Source organism: Pelophylax lessonae (assembly GCF_965119305.1).
Source record: "Pelophylax lessonae genome assembly, chromosome: 7".
Lineage (NCBI taxonomy): Eukaryota > Metazoa > Chordata > Amphibia > Anura > Ranidae > Pelophylax > Pelophylax lessonae.
In genome coordinates this window covers 172,234,508-172,251,671 of record NC_138774.1, presented here as the reverse complement: position 1 = coordinate 172,251,671, position 17,164 = coordinate 172,234,508, and the positions used below count along the sequence as shown (strand labels likewise).

At 42.3% G+C, this 17,164-nt stretch overlaps 1 protein-coding gene across 2 annotated transcripts in view; it reads left to right on the top strand.

Moving 5' to 3' along the window:
- The first annotated feature begins 602 nt into the window (after positions 1-602).
- Positions 603-17,164, top strand: part of LOC309560748 (actin-binding protein WASF3-like) — a 78,065-nt gene continuing 61,503 nt past the window's right edge. For both annotated transcript variants that reach the window (XM_082264396.1, XM_082264395.1), the window contains exons 1-3: positions 603-774; positions 10,199-10,333; positions 16,957-17,110. In XM_082264396.1, coding sequence (XP_082120522.1) covers positions 642-774; positions 10,199-10,333; positions 16,957-17,110 — 422 coding nt within the window. In that variant the 5' untranslated portion in view covers positions 603-641. The remainder of the gene's footprint in view (positions 775-10,198; positions 10,334-16,956; positions 17,111-17,164) is intronic.

Genomic DNA, 17,164 nt, shown 5'->3' with positions numbered 1-17,164 from the left:
TATTGCCCCTGTCTGTACCATGTGATCACTGTGACCAATCACATAGATCATCATAGTAGTACACAATGAATGTCTATGAATTAAAGCCATTCATTGTGTACATCTGTCATGTGATCACTGTGATTGTTCACAGTGATCACATGGTACGGAGGCGTGCCTGGTACAACAATCTGTCATCCACCGGACACAGCAGGTGACAGAGCTGCAATGCGGCTGCTAGAGTGCACAGGAGGCACGCAATGGGGAGGATGTCATTCCACCTAGGATGGGAAAGCTCTTGCTTTGCCATCAATTGTCTATAGGTCGGGCAGGAAGCAGTTAAATATGTTATTTTGCTGAAATCAAAGTCAAAACTTTTTATGGTTTTTTTTTTCCCCATTTCCTGCAATGTAAATGGTTACAAAATATACTTTGTTTCTATTGTCCTTTAAAAAGTGGAAATTATGTTTTACTGTACAGGACTTTAGAGATTGTGTTTATCCAATATGTTTCTTAAACATTTGTTGCTAGATCTGCAATAAAGGTTGCTGACCTTATCATTTCACTGTTATAGCTTGCCGAAAATATCATAACACTTGTATCTTATTTATCTATTTCAGTTGCCCTTTGATGTTTCCTACAGCTGAGCTCAACAGGAAAAAATGCCTTTGGTAAAAAGAAATATAGAACCCCGGCATTTATGTCGAGGAACAGTGCCAGATGGAGTCACTAGTGAGCTGGAATGCGTCACCAATAGTACGCTCGCTGCCATAATAAAACAGCTGGGTAGTCTAAGTGAGTACATTGATTTTTTCTTTTCATTCATTTCTGTGATGTTATCCGTGGAGTATTTCTCCAGACAAGTATTAGTCATTTTTATTCCTACGAACATTGCAGATAGAGCATTTCAAAACTAGTTCTACCGAGTTTTTTTCAGACCTAAAAATCTATATATATACAAACCCGATTCCAAAAAAGTTGGGACACTGTACAAATTGTGAATAAAAACAGAAAGCAATGATGTGGAAGTTTCAAATTTCAATATTTTGTTCAGAATACAACATAGATGACATATCAAATGTTTAAACTGAGAAAATGTATCATTTTAAGGGAAAAATAAGTTGATTTTAAATTTCATGGCATCAACACATCTCAAAAAATTTGGGACAAGGCCATGTTTTCCACTGTGTGGCATCCCCTCTTTTTTTTATAACAGTCTGCAAATGTCTGGGGACTGAGGAGACAAGTGGCTCAAGTTTAGGAATTGGAATGTTTTCCCACTCTTGTCTAATACAGGCTTCTAGTTGCTCAACTGTCTTAGGTCTTCTCTGTCACATCTTCCTTTTTATGATGCGCCAAATGTTTTCTATGGTGAAAGATCTGGACTGCAGGCTGGCCATTTCAGTACCCGGATCCTTCTTCTACGCAGCCATGATGTTGTAATTGATGCAGTATGTGGTCTGGCATTGTCATGTTGGAAAGAGCAAGGTCTTCCCCGAAAGAGACGACGTTTGGATGGGAGCATATGTTGTTCTAGAACTTGGATATACCTTTCAGCATTGATGGTGCCTTTCCAGATGTGTAAGCTGCCCATGCCACACGCACTCATGCAACCCCATACCATCAGAGATGCAGGCTTCTGAACTGAGCGCTGATAACAACTTGGGTTGTCCTTGTCCTCTTAAGTCTAGATGACATGACGTCCCAGTTTTCCAAAAAGAACTTCAAATTTTGAATCGTCTGACCACAGAACAGTTTTCCACTTTGCCACAGTCCATTTTAAATGAGCCTTGGCTCAGAGAAAAGGCCTGCACTTCTGGATCATGTTAGGATATGGCTTCTTTTTTGGCCTATAGAGTTTTAGACGGCAACGGCGAATGGCACGGTGGATTGTGTTCACCGATAATGTTTTCTGGAAGTATTCCTGAGCCCATGTTGTGATTTCCATTACAGTAGCATTCCTGTATGTGATGCAGTGGGGTCTAAGGGCCCAAAGATCACGGGCATCCAGTATGGTTTTCCGGCCTTGACCCTTATGCACAGAGATTGTTCCAGATTCTCTGAATCTTTGGATGATATTATGCACTGTAGATTATAATAACTTCAAACTCTTTGCAATTTTTCTCTGTGAAACTCCTTTCTGATATTGCTCCACTATTTTTCGCCGCAGCATTGGGGGAATTGGTGATCCTCTGCCCATCTTGACTTCTGAGAGACACTGCCACTCTGAGAGGCTCTTTTTATACCCAATCATGTTGCCAATTGACCTAATAAGTTGCAAATTGGTCCTCCAGCTGTTCCTTATATGTACATTTAACTTTTTCGGCCTCTTTTTGCTACCTGTCCCAACTATTTTGGAATGTGTAGCTCTCATGAAATCCAAAATGAGCCAATAATTGGCATGACATTTCAAAATGTCTCACTTTCAACATTTGATATGTTATCTATATTGTATTGTGAATAAAATATAAGTTTATGAGATTTGTAAATTAGTCCATTCCTTTTTTACTCACAATTTGTACAGTGTCTAAACTTTTTTAGAATTGGGTTTGTATGTATACACTGATCGGCAATACCATTATGTCCACTGACAACTAAAGTGAATAACATGAATTATCTCAATAAATGGACATTTGAAAGTGGGTGGGATATATTAGACAACAAATGAACATGTTGTCCCTGAAGGTGATGTGTTGAAAGCAGAAAAAATAGGCAAGTGTAAGTATTTGAGCAACTTTGATGAGGGCCAAACTGTAATGGCTAGATAGCTGTGTCAGAGTAACTCCAAAACTGCAGCTCGTGTACATCCTCTATTATCCAGTCTGCAGTGGTCAGAACCCACTAAAAGTGTTCCAAGGAAGGAGCACCAGGTAACCGGCGACAGGATCATGGGCGGAAAAGACTCATTAATGCACGTTGGGAGCAATGGCTGACCCATGTAGTCTGACGCAAAAGCAGAGGTACTGTAGCTCAAATTGTTGAAAAAGTTAATGCTGGTTCCGATAGGAAGGTGTCAGAACACAGTGAATCACAGTTTGTGCATATTAGGCTGCATAGTCATAGACTGGTCAGGGTGCCCATGCTGACTCGTGTCCACAGCCAAAATTGCCTACAATGGGTATGTGAGCATCAGAACTGGACCCCGGAGCAATGGAAGGTGGCCTGGTCTGATAAATTTAATTTTTTACATCATTTGGATGGCTGGGATTACAGACAAAAAAGAAAATCTAACAAAAGTTGTAACTCTTTTTCACTCTATCCAGAACCAGGAAAAAACATTTTAGCTTGATTTAAGCTTTAAATAAGATTTCCAGGTATAGCTATACTGCATATACTGTATACTGTACTGTATATACACTGCTCAGAAGAATTAAAGGAACACTTTGAAAACACATGCTGGATATCTATACTGATATGGACTGGGTAATGTGTTAGGAACAAACGGATGCCACATCGTTTGATGGAAATTAAAATTATCAACCTACAGAGGGCAGAATTCAGACACCCCAAAAATCAAAGTGAAAAAATGATGCAGCAGGCTAGTCCATTTTGTTCAAATTTTATGCAGCAAATCAAAGTTGTTTGTATGGCCCCATGTGCTTGTATGCATGCCTGGCAATGTGGGGGCATGCTTCTAACGAGACCATAGATGGTGTCCTGGGGTATATCCTCCCAGATCTGGACCAGGGCATCGCTGAGCTCCCGAACAGACTAAGGTGCAACTTGGCAGCGTCTGGTTGACCGAAACATAATGTCCCAGAGATGTTCTATTAAATTTAGGTTAGGCAAGTGTGGGGGCCATTCAATGGTATCAGTTCCTTCATCCTCTAGGAACTGGTTGCATACCCTCACCACATGAGGCCGGGCATTGTTGTGCACCAGGAGGAAACCAGGACCCACTGCACCAGCGTAGGGTCTGGCAGTGGGTCCAAGGGTTTCATCCTGATACCTAATGGCAGTCAGGGTGCCATTGTCTAGCCTGTAGAGGTCTGTGCGTCCCTCCATGGATATGCCTCCCCAGACAATCACTGACTCACTACCAAACCGATAATGCTGAAGGATGCTACAGACAGCATAACATTTTCCACGGCTTCTCCAGATCCTTTCACGTCTGTCTGTGCTCAGAGTGAACCTGCTCTCATCTGTGAAAAGCACAGTGGGCAAGTGGTGGACCTGCCAATTTAGGTGTTTAATGGCAAATGCCAATTGAGCCCCACTGTGCTGGGCAGTGAGCACAGGGCCCACTAGAGGACTGTCTGTTTCCGATTGTTTGATCAGAGACATTAACAATAGTGGCCTGCTGGAGGTCATTTTGTAGGGCTCTGGCAGTGCTCATCCTGTTCCTCCTTGCACAAAGGAGCAGATACTGGCCCTGCTGATGAGTTAAGGACATTCTACGGCCCTGTCAAGCTCTCCTAGAGTAACTGCCTGTCTGCTGGATTCTCCACCATGCTCTTCTTGAGACTGTGCTGGGAGACATAGCAAACCTTCTGGCAATGGCAAGTGCCTTCCTGGTGGAGGTGGTTCTGCCTGTGCAACCTCTATAGGGTCCAGGTATCGCCTCATGCAACCAGTAGTGACACTGACTCTAGCCAAATTCAAAACTAGTGAAAAACAGTCACAAAAGATGAAATTTTAACAAAATGGTCTAGCCTGCTGCATCATATCTTCACTTTGATTTTTAGGGGTGTCTTTAAATTCAGCCCTATGTAGAGTGATAATTTTCATTTTCATCAAATTATGTGGCATCCTTTCATTCCTAACACCTTACCCAGTCCATATAAGCATTGATATCAAGCATGATTTTTTTCCCTATTGAGATCTGATGTGTTCCTTAAATTTTTTTGAGCAGTGTATTATATATATATATATATATATATATATATATATATATATATATGTATACACAGTATCTCACAAGATATATATATATACAGTATCTCACAAAAGTGAGTACACCCCTCACATTTTTGTAAATATTTTATTATATCTTTTCATGTGACAGCACTGAAGAAATGACACGTTGCTACAATGTAAAGTAGTGAGTGTATAGCTTGTATAACAGTGTAAATTTGCTGTCCCCTCAAAATAACTCAACACACAGCCATTAATGTCTAAAGCACTGGCAACAAAAGTGGGTACACCCCTAAGTGACAATGTCCAAAGTGTCAATATTTTGTGTGGCCACCATTATTTTCCAGCAAGGCCTTAACCCTCCAGGGCATGGAGTTCACCAGAGCTTCACAGCTTGCCACTGGAGTCCTCTTCCACGCCTCCATGATGACATCACGGAGCTGGTGGATGTTAGAAACCTTGCGCTCTTCCATCTTCCATTTGAGGATGCCCCACAGATGCTCAATAGGGTTTAGGTCTGGAGACATGCTTGGGCAGTCCATCACCCTTACCCCCAGTTTCTTTAGCAAGGCAGTGGTCGTCTTGGAGGTGTGTTTGGGGTCGTTATCATGTTGGAATACTGCCCTGCAGCTCAGTCTCCAAGGGGAGGGGATCATGCTCTGCTTCAGTATGTCACAGTACATGTTGGCATTCATGGTTCCCTCAATGAACTGTAGCTCCCCAGTGCCCGCAGCACTTATGCTGCCCTAGACAATGACTCCACCACCACGCTTGACTGTAGGCAAGACACACTTATCTATGTACTCCTCACCTGTTTGCAGCCACACACACTTGACACCATCTAAAACAAATAAGTTTATCTTGGTCTCATCAGACCCACAGGACATGGTTCCAGTAATCCATGTCCTTAGTCTGCTTTTCTTCAGCAAACTGTCTGCGGGCTTTCTTGTGCATCATCTTTAGAAGAGGCTTCCTTCTGCGATGACAGCCATGCATACCAATTTGGTGCAGTGTGCGGCGTATGGTCTGAGCACGGACAGGCTGACCCCCCACCCCTTCAACCTCTGCAACAATGCTGGCAGCTCTCATACGTCTATTTCCCAGAGACAACCTCTGATTATGGCGCTGAGCATGTGCACTCAACTTCTTTGGTCGACCATGGTGAGGCCTTTTCTGAGTGGAACCTGTCCTGGTAAACCACTGTATGGTCCTGGTGGTCATCCTAGGCCAGTGATGGCGAACCTATGGCATGGCTGGCATGCAGAGCTCTCTCTGTGGGCACCCGAGAGCCCTTGCCACTGCCCGCACCGTGACAAGGTAAGAAGTGAGTGCAGGCTGTCAGTGTATTTCCCCTACTCGTCCCCCTTCTTCTGTCAAGCAGTGCGGGACAGGGACAGAGCGGTGCTTACAGGGATCGCTGCCTACTCTGATTCCTCCTGCCTCCCCATTGGCTGAAGCTAGGGACCAATGAGGAGCCAGGACAAGTGCATCACGGGACATGTAGTTCCAAAAGGCTATGGCTCCTTTTTAATCAATTACAGAAAAACTACAGCCCCAGCATGCCCTCAAAAAATAAGAGGAGGGACAGCCTGGATCCCCGAGGAAAAAAAAGGGCTGAGAGAGAAGGGAGAGAGGAGTGTGGAGACAAGAGTGAGGTGGTGGTTCAGGAGGCAGAGAGAGAGCCCAAGCCACAACAGCCCCTGGAGTTGAACCAGCCAGAGAGGAGCAAGAAGACAGTGTTGAGAGGACACCATCAAGAGTGAGGAGGGTGATCAAAGGCACCAAGAAAAGAAGAAGCTGCTGCCAGGCACACTGACACTGGACGCTGGAGCCAGGTGAGTGCTGAATTGACTACAATCCCTCTTAGAGTGTGTGATCCTCACCTGGGTGTCTGCAGTTTAATTGCAGTGTTGGCACTTTAAAAAAAAAAAGTTGCTTTTGTGATGAAGTCTGGGCACTCGGGCTCAAAAAGGTTCACCATCACAGGCCTAGGCCATCTTTATGTAGAGAAACAATTATTTTTTTCAGATCCTCAGAGAGTTCTTTGCCATGAGGTGCCATGTTTAACTTCCAGTGACCAGTATGAGAGAGTGAGAGCGATAACACCAAATTTAGCACACCTGCTCCCCATTCACACCTGAGACCTTGCAACACTAACGAGTCACATGACAACAGGGAGTGAAAATGGCCAATTGGGCCCAATTTGGACAATTTCACTTATGGGTGTACTCACTTCTGTTGCCAGCGCTTTAGACATTAATAGCTGTGTATTGAGTTGTTTTGACAGCAAATTTACACTGTTATACAAGCTGTACACTCACTACTTTACATTGTAGCAAAGTGTCATTTCTTCAGTGTTGTCACATGAAAAGATATAATAAAATATTTACAAAAATGTGAGGGGTGTACTCACTTTTGTGAGATACTGTATATCTATCTATCTAGATATCTCTAAACAGTTACATTGGTTCAGCTTGGTACCTAGCCGATGCCCCTATAAAACTGGAAAAAACTGAAGCAGACCCCGCTACTCCAGTGATCTCCACTTGGTTCTTGGTCCTGTGCCGGGCAGCCAGCCTGATGCATTGTGAATACAGGAGGTCAGATGGTCAGCATGTGTGCCATTCAGAGAATGTCTTTTGTTTTCTGAATATACAGTGCATCTGGAAACTAATCACAGCGCTTCACTTTTTCCACATGTGCATAAGCATTCACAGCCTTTGCTCAATATTTTGTTGAAGCACTTTTGGCACCAATTACAGCCTCAAGTCTTCTGGAGTAGGATGCTACAAGTTTGGCACACCTATTTTTGGACAGTTCTTCCATTCTTCTTCTTCTGACCTCTCATGCTCTATAAGGTTGGATGGGGAGCGTCGGTGCACATCCACTTTCAGATCTCTCCAGAGATGTTCAATCAGGTTTAAGTCTGGGCTCTGGCTGGGCCACTTAAGGACTATCACAGAGTAGTCCTGTAGCTACTCCTTTGTTATTTTGGCTGTGTGTTTAGGGTTGTTGTCCTGTTGGAAAAGGAACCTTCACTCCAGTCTGAGGTCCAGAGCACTCTGGAGCAAATTTTCATCAAGGATGTCTCTGTACATTGCTGCATTCATCTTTCCCTCAATCCTGACTAGTCCCAGTTCCTGACACTGAAAAACATCCCAACAGCATGATGCTGCCACCACCATGCTGTAGGGATGGCTTTGGCAGGGTGATAAGCGGTGCCTGGTTTCCTCCAGACATGACGCTTTCCATTCAGGCCAAAGAGTTCGATCTTTGTTTCATCGGAACAGAGAATTTTGTTTCTCATGATCTGAGAGTCCTTCAGGTGCCTTTTGCCAAACTCCATGTGGGCTGTCATGTGCCTTCTACTGAGGAGTGGCTTCCGTCTGGCCACTCTACCATACAAGCCTGATTGGTGGAGAGTTGCAGAGATGGTTGTTCTTCTGGAAGATTCTCCTCTCTCCACAGAGAAATGCTGGAGATCTGTCAGAGTGACCATCGGGTTCTTGGCCACCTGACTAAGGCCCTTCTTCGATCGCTCAGTTTGGCAGGGAGGCCCGCTCTAGGAAGTGTCCTGATGGTTCCAAACTTCATCCATTTACAGATGGTGGAGGCCACTGTGCTCATTGAGACTTTCAATGCTGCAGACATTTTTCTGTACCCCTTCCCAGATCTGTGCCTCGATACAATCCTGTCTTGGAGGTCTACAGACAATATCTTGGACTTCATGGCTTGGTTTGTGCTCTGACGTGCACTGTTAACTGTGGGACCTTATATAGACAGTTGTGTGCCTTTCCAAATCATGTCCAATCATCTGAATTTACCACAGGTGGACTCCAATCAAGTCGTGGAAACAACTCAAGGATGATCAGTGGAAACAGGATGCATCTGAGCTTGATTTTGAGTGTCATGGCAAAGGCTGTAAATAATTATGTACATGTGATTTTTATTGTTTTTTTTTTTTTTTAACACATTTGCAAAGATTTCAAACTTCTTTCACATTGTCATCAAGGGTTATTTTCTGTAGAATTTTGAGGAAAAAAAAGAGTTTAATCAATTTTGGAATAAGGCTGAAACATAACAAAATGTGGAAAAAGTGAAGCCCTGTGAATACTTTCCGCAAAGCATTCTCTGGTTGGATGAGGTGGAGAACCACCCCTCCTCCCCATCTTATCCAATCAGAGAATGTTTGCATTTATTCAGCAAATGCAAAGCATTCTCTGAATGATGTCCTTGCTGAGACAAACCTCCAGTATTCAGTAAGCAGGAGTGCAGGCATTCAGTGGTGAGACCCAAGTGCAAGCGTAGATCACTGAAGGAGCAGCATCTTACTTCAAGGATTCCCAGCTTCCAGGGGCATTGGCTTGCTGTTGCATACACTATTTAAAGTTCATTTCATTCAAGCTGGATCAGTACAGCTTTGTATAATATAACCAAACCTGGAATTTTTTTTTGAGGAGAGTGCAGCTGTTTTTCGGCTCAGTGATAATACTGTATGGAAGGTTATCTGAAAGCAGCAGAGCTAGGCAGAAGCAATAAATATAGAGGAACAGGACAAAAATAGCACAGGCATTGGTCAAGCAAACCAAAGGTAACACTGCAGTCATGTTATCTTATGCCTCGTTTCCACTGAGCGGATCGGTTCGGGTCGGTTCGCTACGGTGCGCTAATTTGAGTGTTTCCATTATGAAAGTGGCCCATACAACCGAACCAAACCGCACCATTCCTGGTCCTGCTTCAGATGTAGGGCCATAGGAAATGGTACGGCACGGTTACGGCAGAGCTACTGGCGTCACACGATAGAGTCCACTGATTGGCGGACAGGAAACCATCAATGCTCACGTCAAATGAAAGAGCAAATCAAACACCTCATTTGGTGTAAACCCCGCATGGTCCCTGGTGGCCCGACTTGCACTGGAGACGCTCACCTGAATAGACCGGACCATTCTAACCCATCCAGATAATCTTCTCTTAAACCATGCTTCACTAGTGAGATGATGAGCCCAGTGTGGACATTTTACCAGGTTATTGTCAACCTGTTTTACAACTTGTGTGACATCGCTCTAAAAAAGACCCTTTCAGGACAGAAATATAAAAATGACTATATTGACTTTGAAGGTTTAGGCTTTAGAGCTGACATTCTAACCATTTCAGCACTTCTTGGGGATCCACTTACCTGAAACAAGGGTGCACATATCAGGTCTACTAGCTGCATGCTTGTTCTCAGTAAGTGACTCACCAACTAGTGGTAGACTCCCTAAGGCATAGCAATGTGTGACAGGCAATAAGAAGATTTTAACCTCATTTCCAGCACATAGTTAACCAGCTTAGTTTCCTTCCATTTTTTTTCTTTCCCGTGACGCAGGTCGACATGCAGAGGACATCTTTGGGGAGCTTTTTAATGAAGCAAACAGTTTCTATATGAGGATGAATTCCCTGCAGGAGAGAGTGGACTTACTTGTCATCAAAGTAACTCAGTTGGACTCCACTGTGGAGGAAGGTGATTGCTCACAGTTTAATCCCATCATGGGTTTTTATAGAACACTTATGTGTCCTGTGATTTAGACTGAAGCATAATTTCCCACAAAACTATTATGTTTATACCTCTTGGTACTTAGATGTGTCGCGGAAACATTTTGGCACTGCTTCAGTGTACGGAGAAGGACTGGCAACAGTAACAGGCAGTACACAAGTGGTGTTGTTTGCGTCTTACATTAAATAGCATGTGCCACAAGAGATCCATTAGAAAATGGAGTCACCCATTGGGGACACAGGCACACATAGAATTCATTTGTCACAGAAAAAATTGGAAGTTATTTGAGTTTCTTTTCTAGAAATAATGAAACTTAAGGTTGTGGGTTTATTTAATAAAACAGTTCCAAGAACATTGATGATTTCTAGATATGCAGTTATCCATAGCAACAAATCAGCATTTGATTTACTCCAGTTAAGAAATTAATTCAGACATCTGATTGGTTACCATGGATTACTTCATTTTGCAAATCGATATTGTATTTTGCACTGCTTTATCGGACAAGCCTCATTGTATTCATTGTAAATAGTGGCACTTGTAAGTGATTAACATCAGTTATAGAACACAATTTCAAGTAATCAGTTATTCAAGGACAGACAGAGAATAAATGATGAATGCATGAATGAGACATAGAAAGGATATGAACAACTGAATGAACAATGACATGAATGAATGAAGTATACATTTTAGATGCTCTAGTTTTCTATTATTTATAGGAGTCCCCATCTTTTCTGCAGTCTCTCACATGATTTTAAATCAAAAGGATATTCCAAAGTACAGCAAATGGAAAATAAGTATATATGCGACCATAGCTTGTCTTTGGAAGACTGGTATTGAACTGAAAATATAGTGCTGGGTTTCATTTATGGCTTCAATACTTTTCAAGGAGTTCTAGCGACTGCTATACAGATATGCTTACCTCCCTAAGGCCTCCAATGGATAAATCTTTCAAAATCACATTTTCATGCTGTTGCTGCAGGCAATTATTCTCTTAGCAGAGATCCATAACATGATATGGCCCTTTTAGTAGTACATTACCTTAGAAAGGAGTTTTGTTAGTCCATACACTATTCACTTTAGATTGTTTGCAACATTGATATGTTTAACACCAACATGATGTTTTGAAGAAGAAAGTTGTAAAATACAGTTCTCTTTCAAAATGTCAGATTCACTGCTTTGTAAATATACCCCATAATGTATTCTGTACCATTATTTACAAATGTTTCTATATCTATTTTTCCAGTTTAACACAACATGAGAATTAAGAAATCATACAGTACAGTATATTACACGTACTGTACCTATAAACATAATAATGATATTTCCTATGTGATTTTATGTAGAATAATATGTAATTAAAATAATACAATAGAATAAAATGTTAAGGGGATAAGGCTGTATAGGTTTATTTCTTAACAGTCAGTAGCCCAAAATATCTCCCACCATAAAATCGAATTGTTGCCAACTGATTCGCAGTTAGGAACTACTATGAAAGAAAATGACGCATACATCCTACCTGCTGGGATACACGGGATGTTTTCAAGAATATGTTAAAACTGATTGAGGAATATAAGAAAAATAAGTCTTTGACATACGATACTTTTTTAAATATTTGCAATAAAATTAAAAAAAATAAATGAAACAAAGGCTCAGATTCAGGCATTGTAAGTGAGTCCAGTGTTGTTAAGTCATAGAAAAGACTTAAGGTGAGGGGAAGTAGAAAAGTCAATCCATGTTTCCATGAAGTTCAAGTGCCACATACACATACTGTAATGTGCAAGGGCGTAACTACAGGGGTTGCAATTGCACCTGGGCCCCGTGCTCCAGGGGGCCTGTGCGGCTCCCCTGTACACCTGGATAGGAGGGGTGGCGGGGGCAGCATGTAGAGAAATCACTGTCCTCCTTTTTCCTCTTGTGCTCCCCTGGTCCCCCCCCCACTGTGCTCCCTCCCCCCTCCTGCTGGCTACTGCAGGGGATGTGTCACTATAGAGAACCAGGAAGCCCAGGAAGCGGTCGGTAAATATGTAATTTACCAGCTCCTTCCTTTTTTGAAAGGACAGAGTCATAGTCAGTGACATTGTAATAAAATAAAATTATAATCCAATAATATAATACAATTAAAATACCAAAAAATAAAAACTACTGACACCAGTAGGTGAACTTCCAGGATCACAAAGGTCACACTTGTGACTGGGCCCTGGCATTCCACCACCGTGGGGAGGCCCCAAGATGGCAGGAAGGGGGCCCACTGCAGAACTTGTGAAAGGGTCCAGCTGCTGGACCGTAATAAGGGGTCCCGCAACAAGAGTAAAGGGCCCCAGGATCAATGGGAAGAGCCCCAGGCTTGAAGGGAAGGGCCCCGGCCAGGGGTCCTTCATGGTTTCTTGCACTGGGGCCCTGAAGGTTCTAGTTACGCCTCTGATAATGTGGTGGAGTTCATCATGGTGGGTGAGCATTTTTGTGATGGGATAAATCCTGAAGCTAGACATCCCTTCTATGTTTCAAAACATTTTATGAAAGTTCCTAGGATGAACACCACTTTCTTTTTCTTTTGTTGAGCAGAGAGAGTAGAGTATATTTGTAAGACAGGGACAGTGACTTACACCAGTGACTCCTGGAACAGGAGGTGTGGTGGATTTTTAAGTTGCGTTGCAGGGTATCTCAGGGCTCAATCACTCCTGCCAGCTTTTATTGGAAGTAATGTGGGACTACATAATTCCTTCTTACCACCATTATAGGATCATAATTAAAGTTATATGGGGGGGTTAAGGGTATTTAACTGTGACATATAGCTTCTGATAGGTATCTATTAATAAGGCCTCACCAGCTGAAATGCGTTACTGGTTTTGTCATGACTAGATTTTTGCCGATAATCCATAAACTGCTTGCTGTTGAAGCATCTGTAACTGAGTTCCTGCTCTTTTCATCGATATGCTAAAAATACCAGATGAACCTTCCCAAACATCTAAAAAGTGTTGGCAGTAATTGGACACATCTGAATTTCAATTAATTTAGGCACTTCTGCCCTCTTCTCTCAGACACAGCGCCCAGGCCCAAATGACCTACTTGTACAGAGCGTTATTTTCTAATGTGCTGCTCTGCAATCATTTTTAATTTATTAATCTGGCCATTTGTTCATTAGGACACAATTATTCTGAAGAGGCATAAACTGCATAGATAATTAGTTATATCGAGGTTCTAAATGACATGCAGATCAAAGGGCCTTTACTGTAGGAGTAAAATGGCATAAACATATAAAAATAATATATATATATTTATATATCTATATACACACAGTATATGTATACACTTTATTACCAAAAGCCTTGGGATGCCTACCTTAACAGGCACATGAACTTTAATGCCATCCCAGTCTTAGTCTATAGGGTTCAATATCAAGTTGGCCCACCCTTTGCAGCTATAACCGCTTCAACTCCTCTAGGAAGGCTGTCCACAAGGTTTAGGAGTGTGTCTATGGGAATGGTTGACCATTCTTCCAAAAGCGCATTTGTGAGGTCCGGCACTGCTGTTGGAGAGAAGGCCTGGCTTGCGGTCTGCACTGTAATTCATCCCAAAGGGGTTCTATTGGGTTGAGGTCAGCTCTCTGTGCAGGCCAGTCAAGTTCCTCCACCCCAAACTCGCTCATCCATGTCTTTATGAACATTGCTTTGTGCACTGGTGCGCAGTCATGTTGGAACAAGAAGGGCCAACCCCAAACTGTTCCCACAAAGGTGGGAGCATGAAATTGTCCAATATGTCTTGCTATGCTGATGCCTTAAAGGGTAACTCCACTTTCGTGGGGGGAAGAAAATAGAAAATAAAGAAAAAACAATATAGCGTATACAATTGCGACACAAATCATATTGTAATTGAATGGTATTAAAAATTACCTTTCCTTTTCAATCTGCATCTGTTGTGTTTTCTGAAAATGCAATATAGCTACCTGGGGCTGTTCTGTACACAGAATGTGTACTGACCACACCCCAGAAACATAATTTCCTGCTTGTGTGATTGGCTCACCAATTTTTCCAGAAGTCTGCCTAAGATACCAGTCAGATTTCTGGCATCCCCTGCAATAAAAATGTCATTTTTGGTGAGATACTCCCAATAGGAGCATGTCTAAAGGGATGCAGGCCCAGCAGCTTTCCTCATTAGAGCTCTGCAACTGCCACAGCTGATAGATAATTATGAAACCACTCCAAGAAACAATGATTTCTTCAGTATAACAAAAGGTAGGAATCTGCAACAACGTTTGTTAAAATCCTTGTAGTGTACAGAGATCACCCAGAGGGGAATGTTTTTTTCTCAACAAAAGTGGAGTTACGCTTTAAGAGTTCCCTTCACTGGAATGAAGGGGTCAAGCCCAACCCCTGAAAAACAACCCCACATCATAATCCCCCTCCAACAAATGATTTGGACCAGTGCACAAAGCAAGGCTGTTTACAAGGGAATTTTTCCTTAAAGTGAAACCTTAGACCACAATTAAAAATGAGCGAACAGGAAAGAAATTGAATGCAGAAGAGAAATGCTTTGTTACTTACCTGCCTGTTGGCCCTTCTACAGTAGGCTGTGCACGAGCCGCTCACTGTATAAAATTGGAAATGCTGGATCTGACTAAACTCCTACTTATGCGCGGGAGTAACATCATCCTTGCCTGGCCAATAAAGTCAGGCAGCGATCAGGACTCAGAAGTGGGACACCCGAAGATGTCAGCAGCCAGGCAGGGAACACCGCATCTCTTATGTCGAGGTGGTATTGTCCTGCATTAAGGTAATGTATGAGGTGAAGCTCTGCTGACTTCTGTCATCCAGCTTTGTACAAGCAAAACTACATTTTTTTTTTTTCACTAAGCTAAGAGAACATTCCCCTGCAGAGTGAAGGGCCAAAAAAGAAATACTATATAAAAGAAGTTTAACATTTCCCTTCTGGGCAGACAGTCAAAACCTTTACTTTCTTAACCACTTGCCGACCGCCGCAAGTACATATACTGCGGCGGTCAGCCCCGGCCAGGCAAAGTGACATACTGGTACGTCACTAGCCTGTCACTGGCTTGTGAGCCATTCCCTAACAAGTCAGTGCGTGTGACCGGTGGACCCAATGTCCACCGGTCACTCGCGATCGTTCGCTGGGAAGGGAGAAAGGCAGGCGGCTAATGTAAACAAGCTGCCTGTCATTCTCCCCTGTGTAAAAATGGAGATCAGACGTTCTACTATGTAGGACCGTTGATCTCTGTTTTTACACTAGTAGCAATGTCCAATCACAGTTAGAAACACGCCCCTAGGACATACATAACCCCTCCCTCTCCAATACAGTTAACCCCTTCCCTGCCAGTGTCATTTTTACAGTAACAGTGCATATGTATAGCACTGATTACTGCAGTAATGTCACTGGTAACCCCAAAAGTATCAAAAATGTCTGTCAAGGGTCCGATCTGTCCACCGCAATGTCGCAGTCCCGCAAAAAAAATCGCAGATCGCCGCCATTACTTGTTAAAAAAAAAACACCAAAAATTACAAAAATCTTTCCCTTTGTTAGTAAACGTGATAACTTTTGCACAAACCAATCAAAATACGCTTTTTGCGTTTTTTTTTACCAAACATTTGTAGCATAAAACAAATTGGCCAAAAATGTTAAAAATTTTTGATTTTTACATTTTTTTTGGGAATTTCATATAAAAAAATGTGAAAAATATTGTTATTTTTGCAAAATTGACGCTCTTTTTTTGTTTATAGCACAAAAAGTAAAAATCGCACAGGTGATCAAATACCGCCAAAAGAAAGCTCTGTTTGTGGGAAAAAAAGGACGTCAAATTCGTTTAGGTACAGCGTCGCACGACCATGCAATTGTCCGTTAAAGTCAAGCAGTAAAAAATCGCAAAAAACCCCCTGGTCAGGAAGGGGGTAAAATCTTCCGGGGCTTAAGTGGTTTAAGGAGCTCCAAGTGTCACTGCTATTTGACCGTTGGGAGTGTGCTAGACAGATAACACCCTGACCGGTGCTTGTGTCGGCTGATATGTCCTGTACTGGTAGGAGGAGCCACAGCTCCCAACAGGTGACACAGTATCCAACACACCAGCAAGTGTAGGATATTAGATCATCTAGTTCTCACTTAAAAATGTGTATGTGTTATTTCCCTTTATCTAAGCAATACTGAAAGAAAATAAAAAAGTCCTAAAGCTGGGGTGATGTGGTGAACTACCTCACTGGCATTTAGAGTTCTCATGAGTAGTACTACTGGATTCCAAGTCACATAACAAGTCAGGTCACTTGAGATTTCATAGAACATTATAAACAGTTCCTTATCCTCATACATCGCATATCCTCCCAGCAGGCTGCAGAGTCTAAATTCCTGAGTGCTATCATCATCATATTTTTCAAGGTTAGAGTTAAATTAGGAATTATGGTCAAGGGTTAGTTTAATGATAAGCACTATACATGGGGGTTGTTTGTAATAATCTGGAGAAAAGAAATGGGAAGAAACTTGGAATTGCCTAAAAAGAAAAAACATATTAGGCAATCATTTATTTGAAAATAAATGGTTGCATGGCCACTCCACAGTAGTTTCAATAACATTTGTGTACCTGTCTTCAGTTTCATTGCAGGACATTAATATGAGGAAAGCTTTTAAAAGCTCCACAGTGCAGAATCAACAAGTGGTGTCTCGGAATTCCATACCAAATCCAGTTATGGAGATGTACCAACGATGTGACAAGCCTCCACCTCTTAATATTCTCACTCCTTACAGGTGAACACAACACATGTGGACATTTGTCAATGGAAGCATCTTGCGAACTGCTAT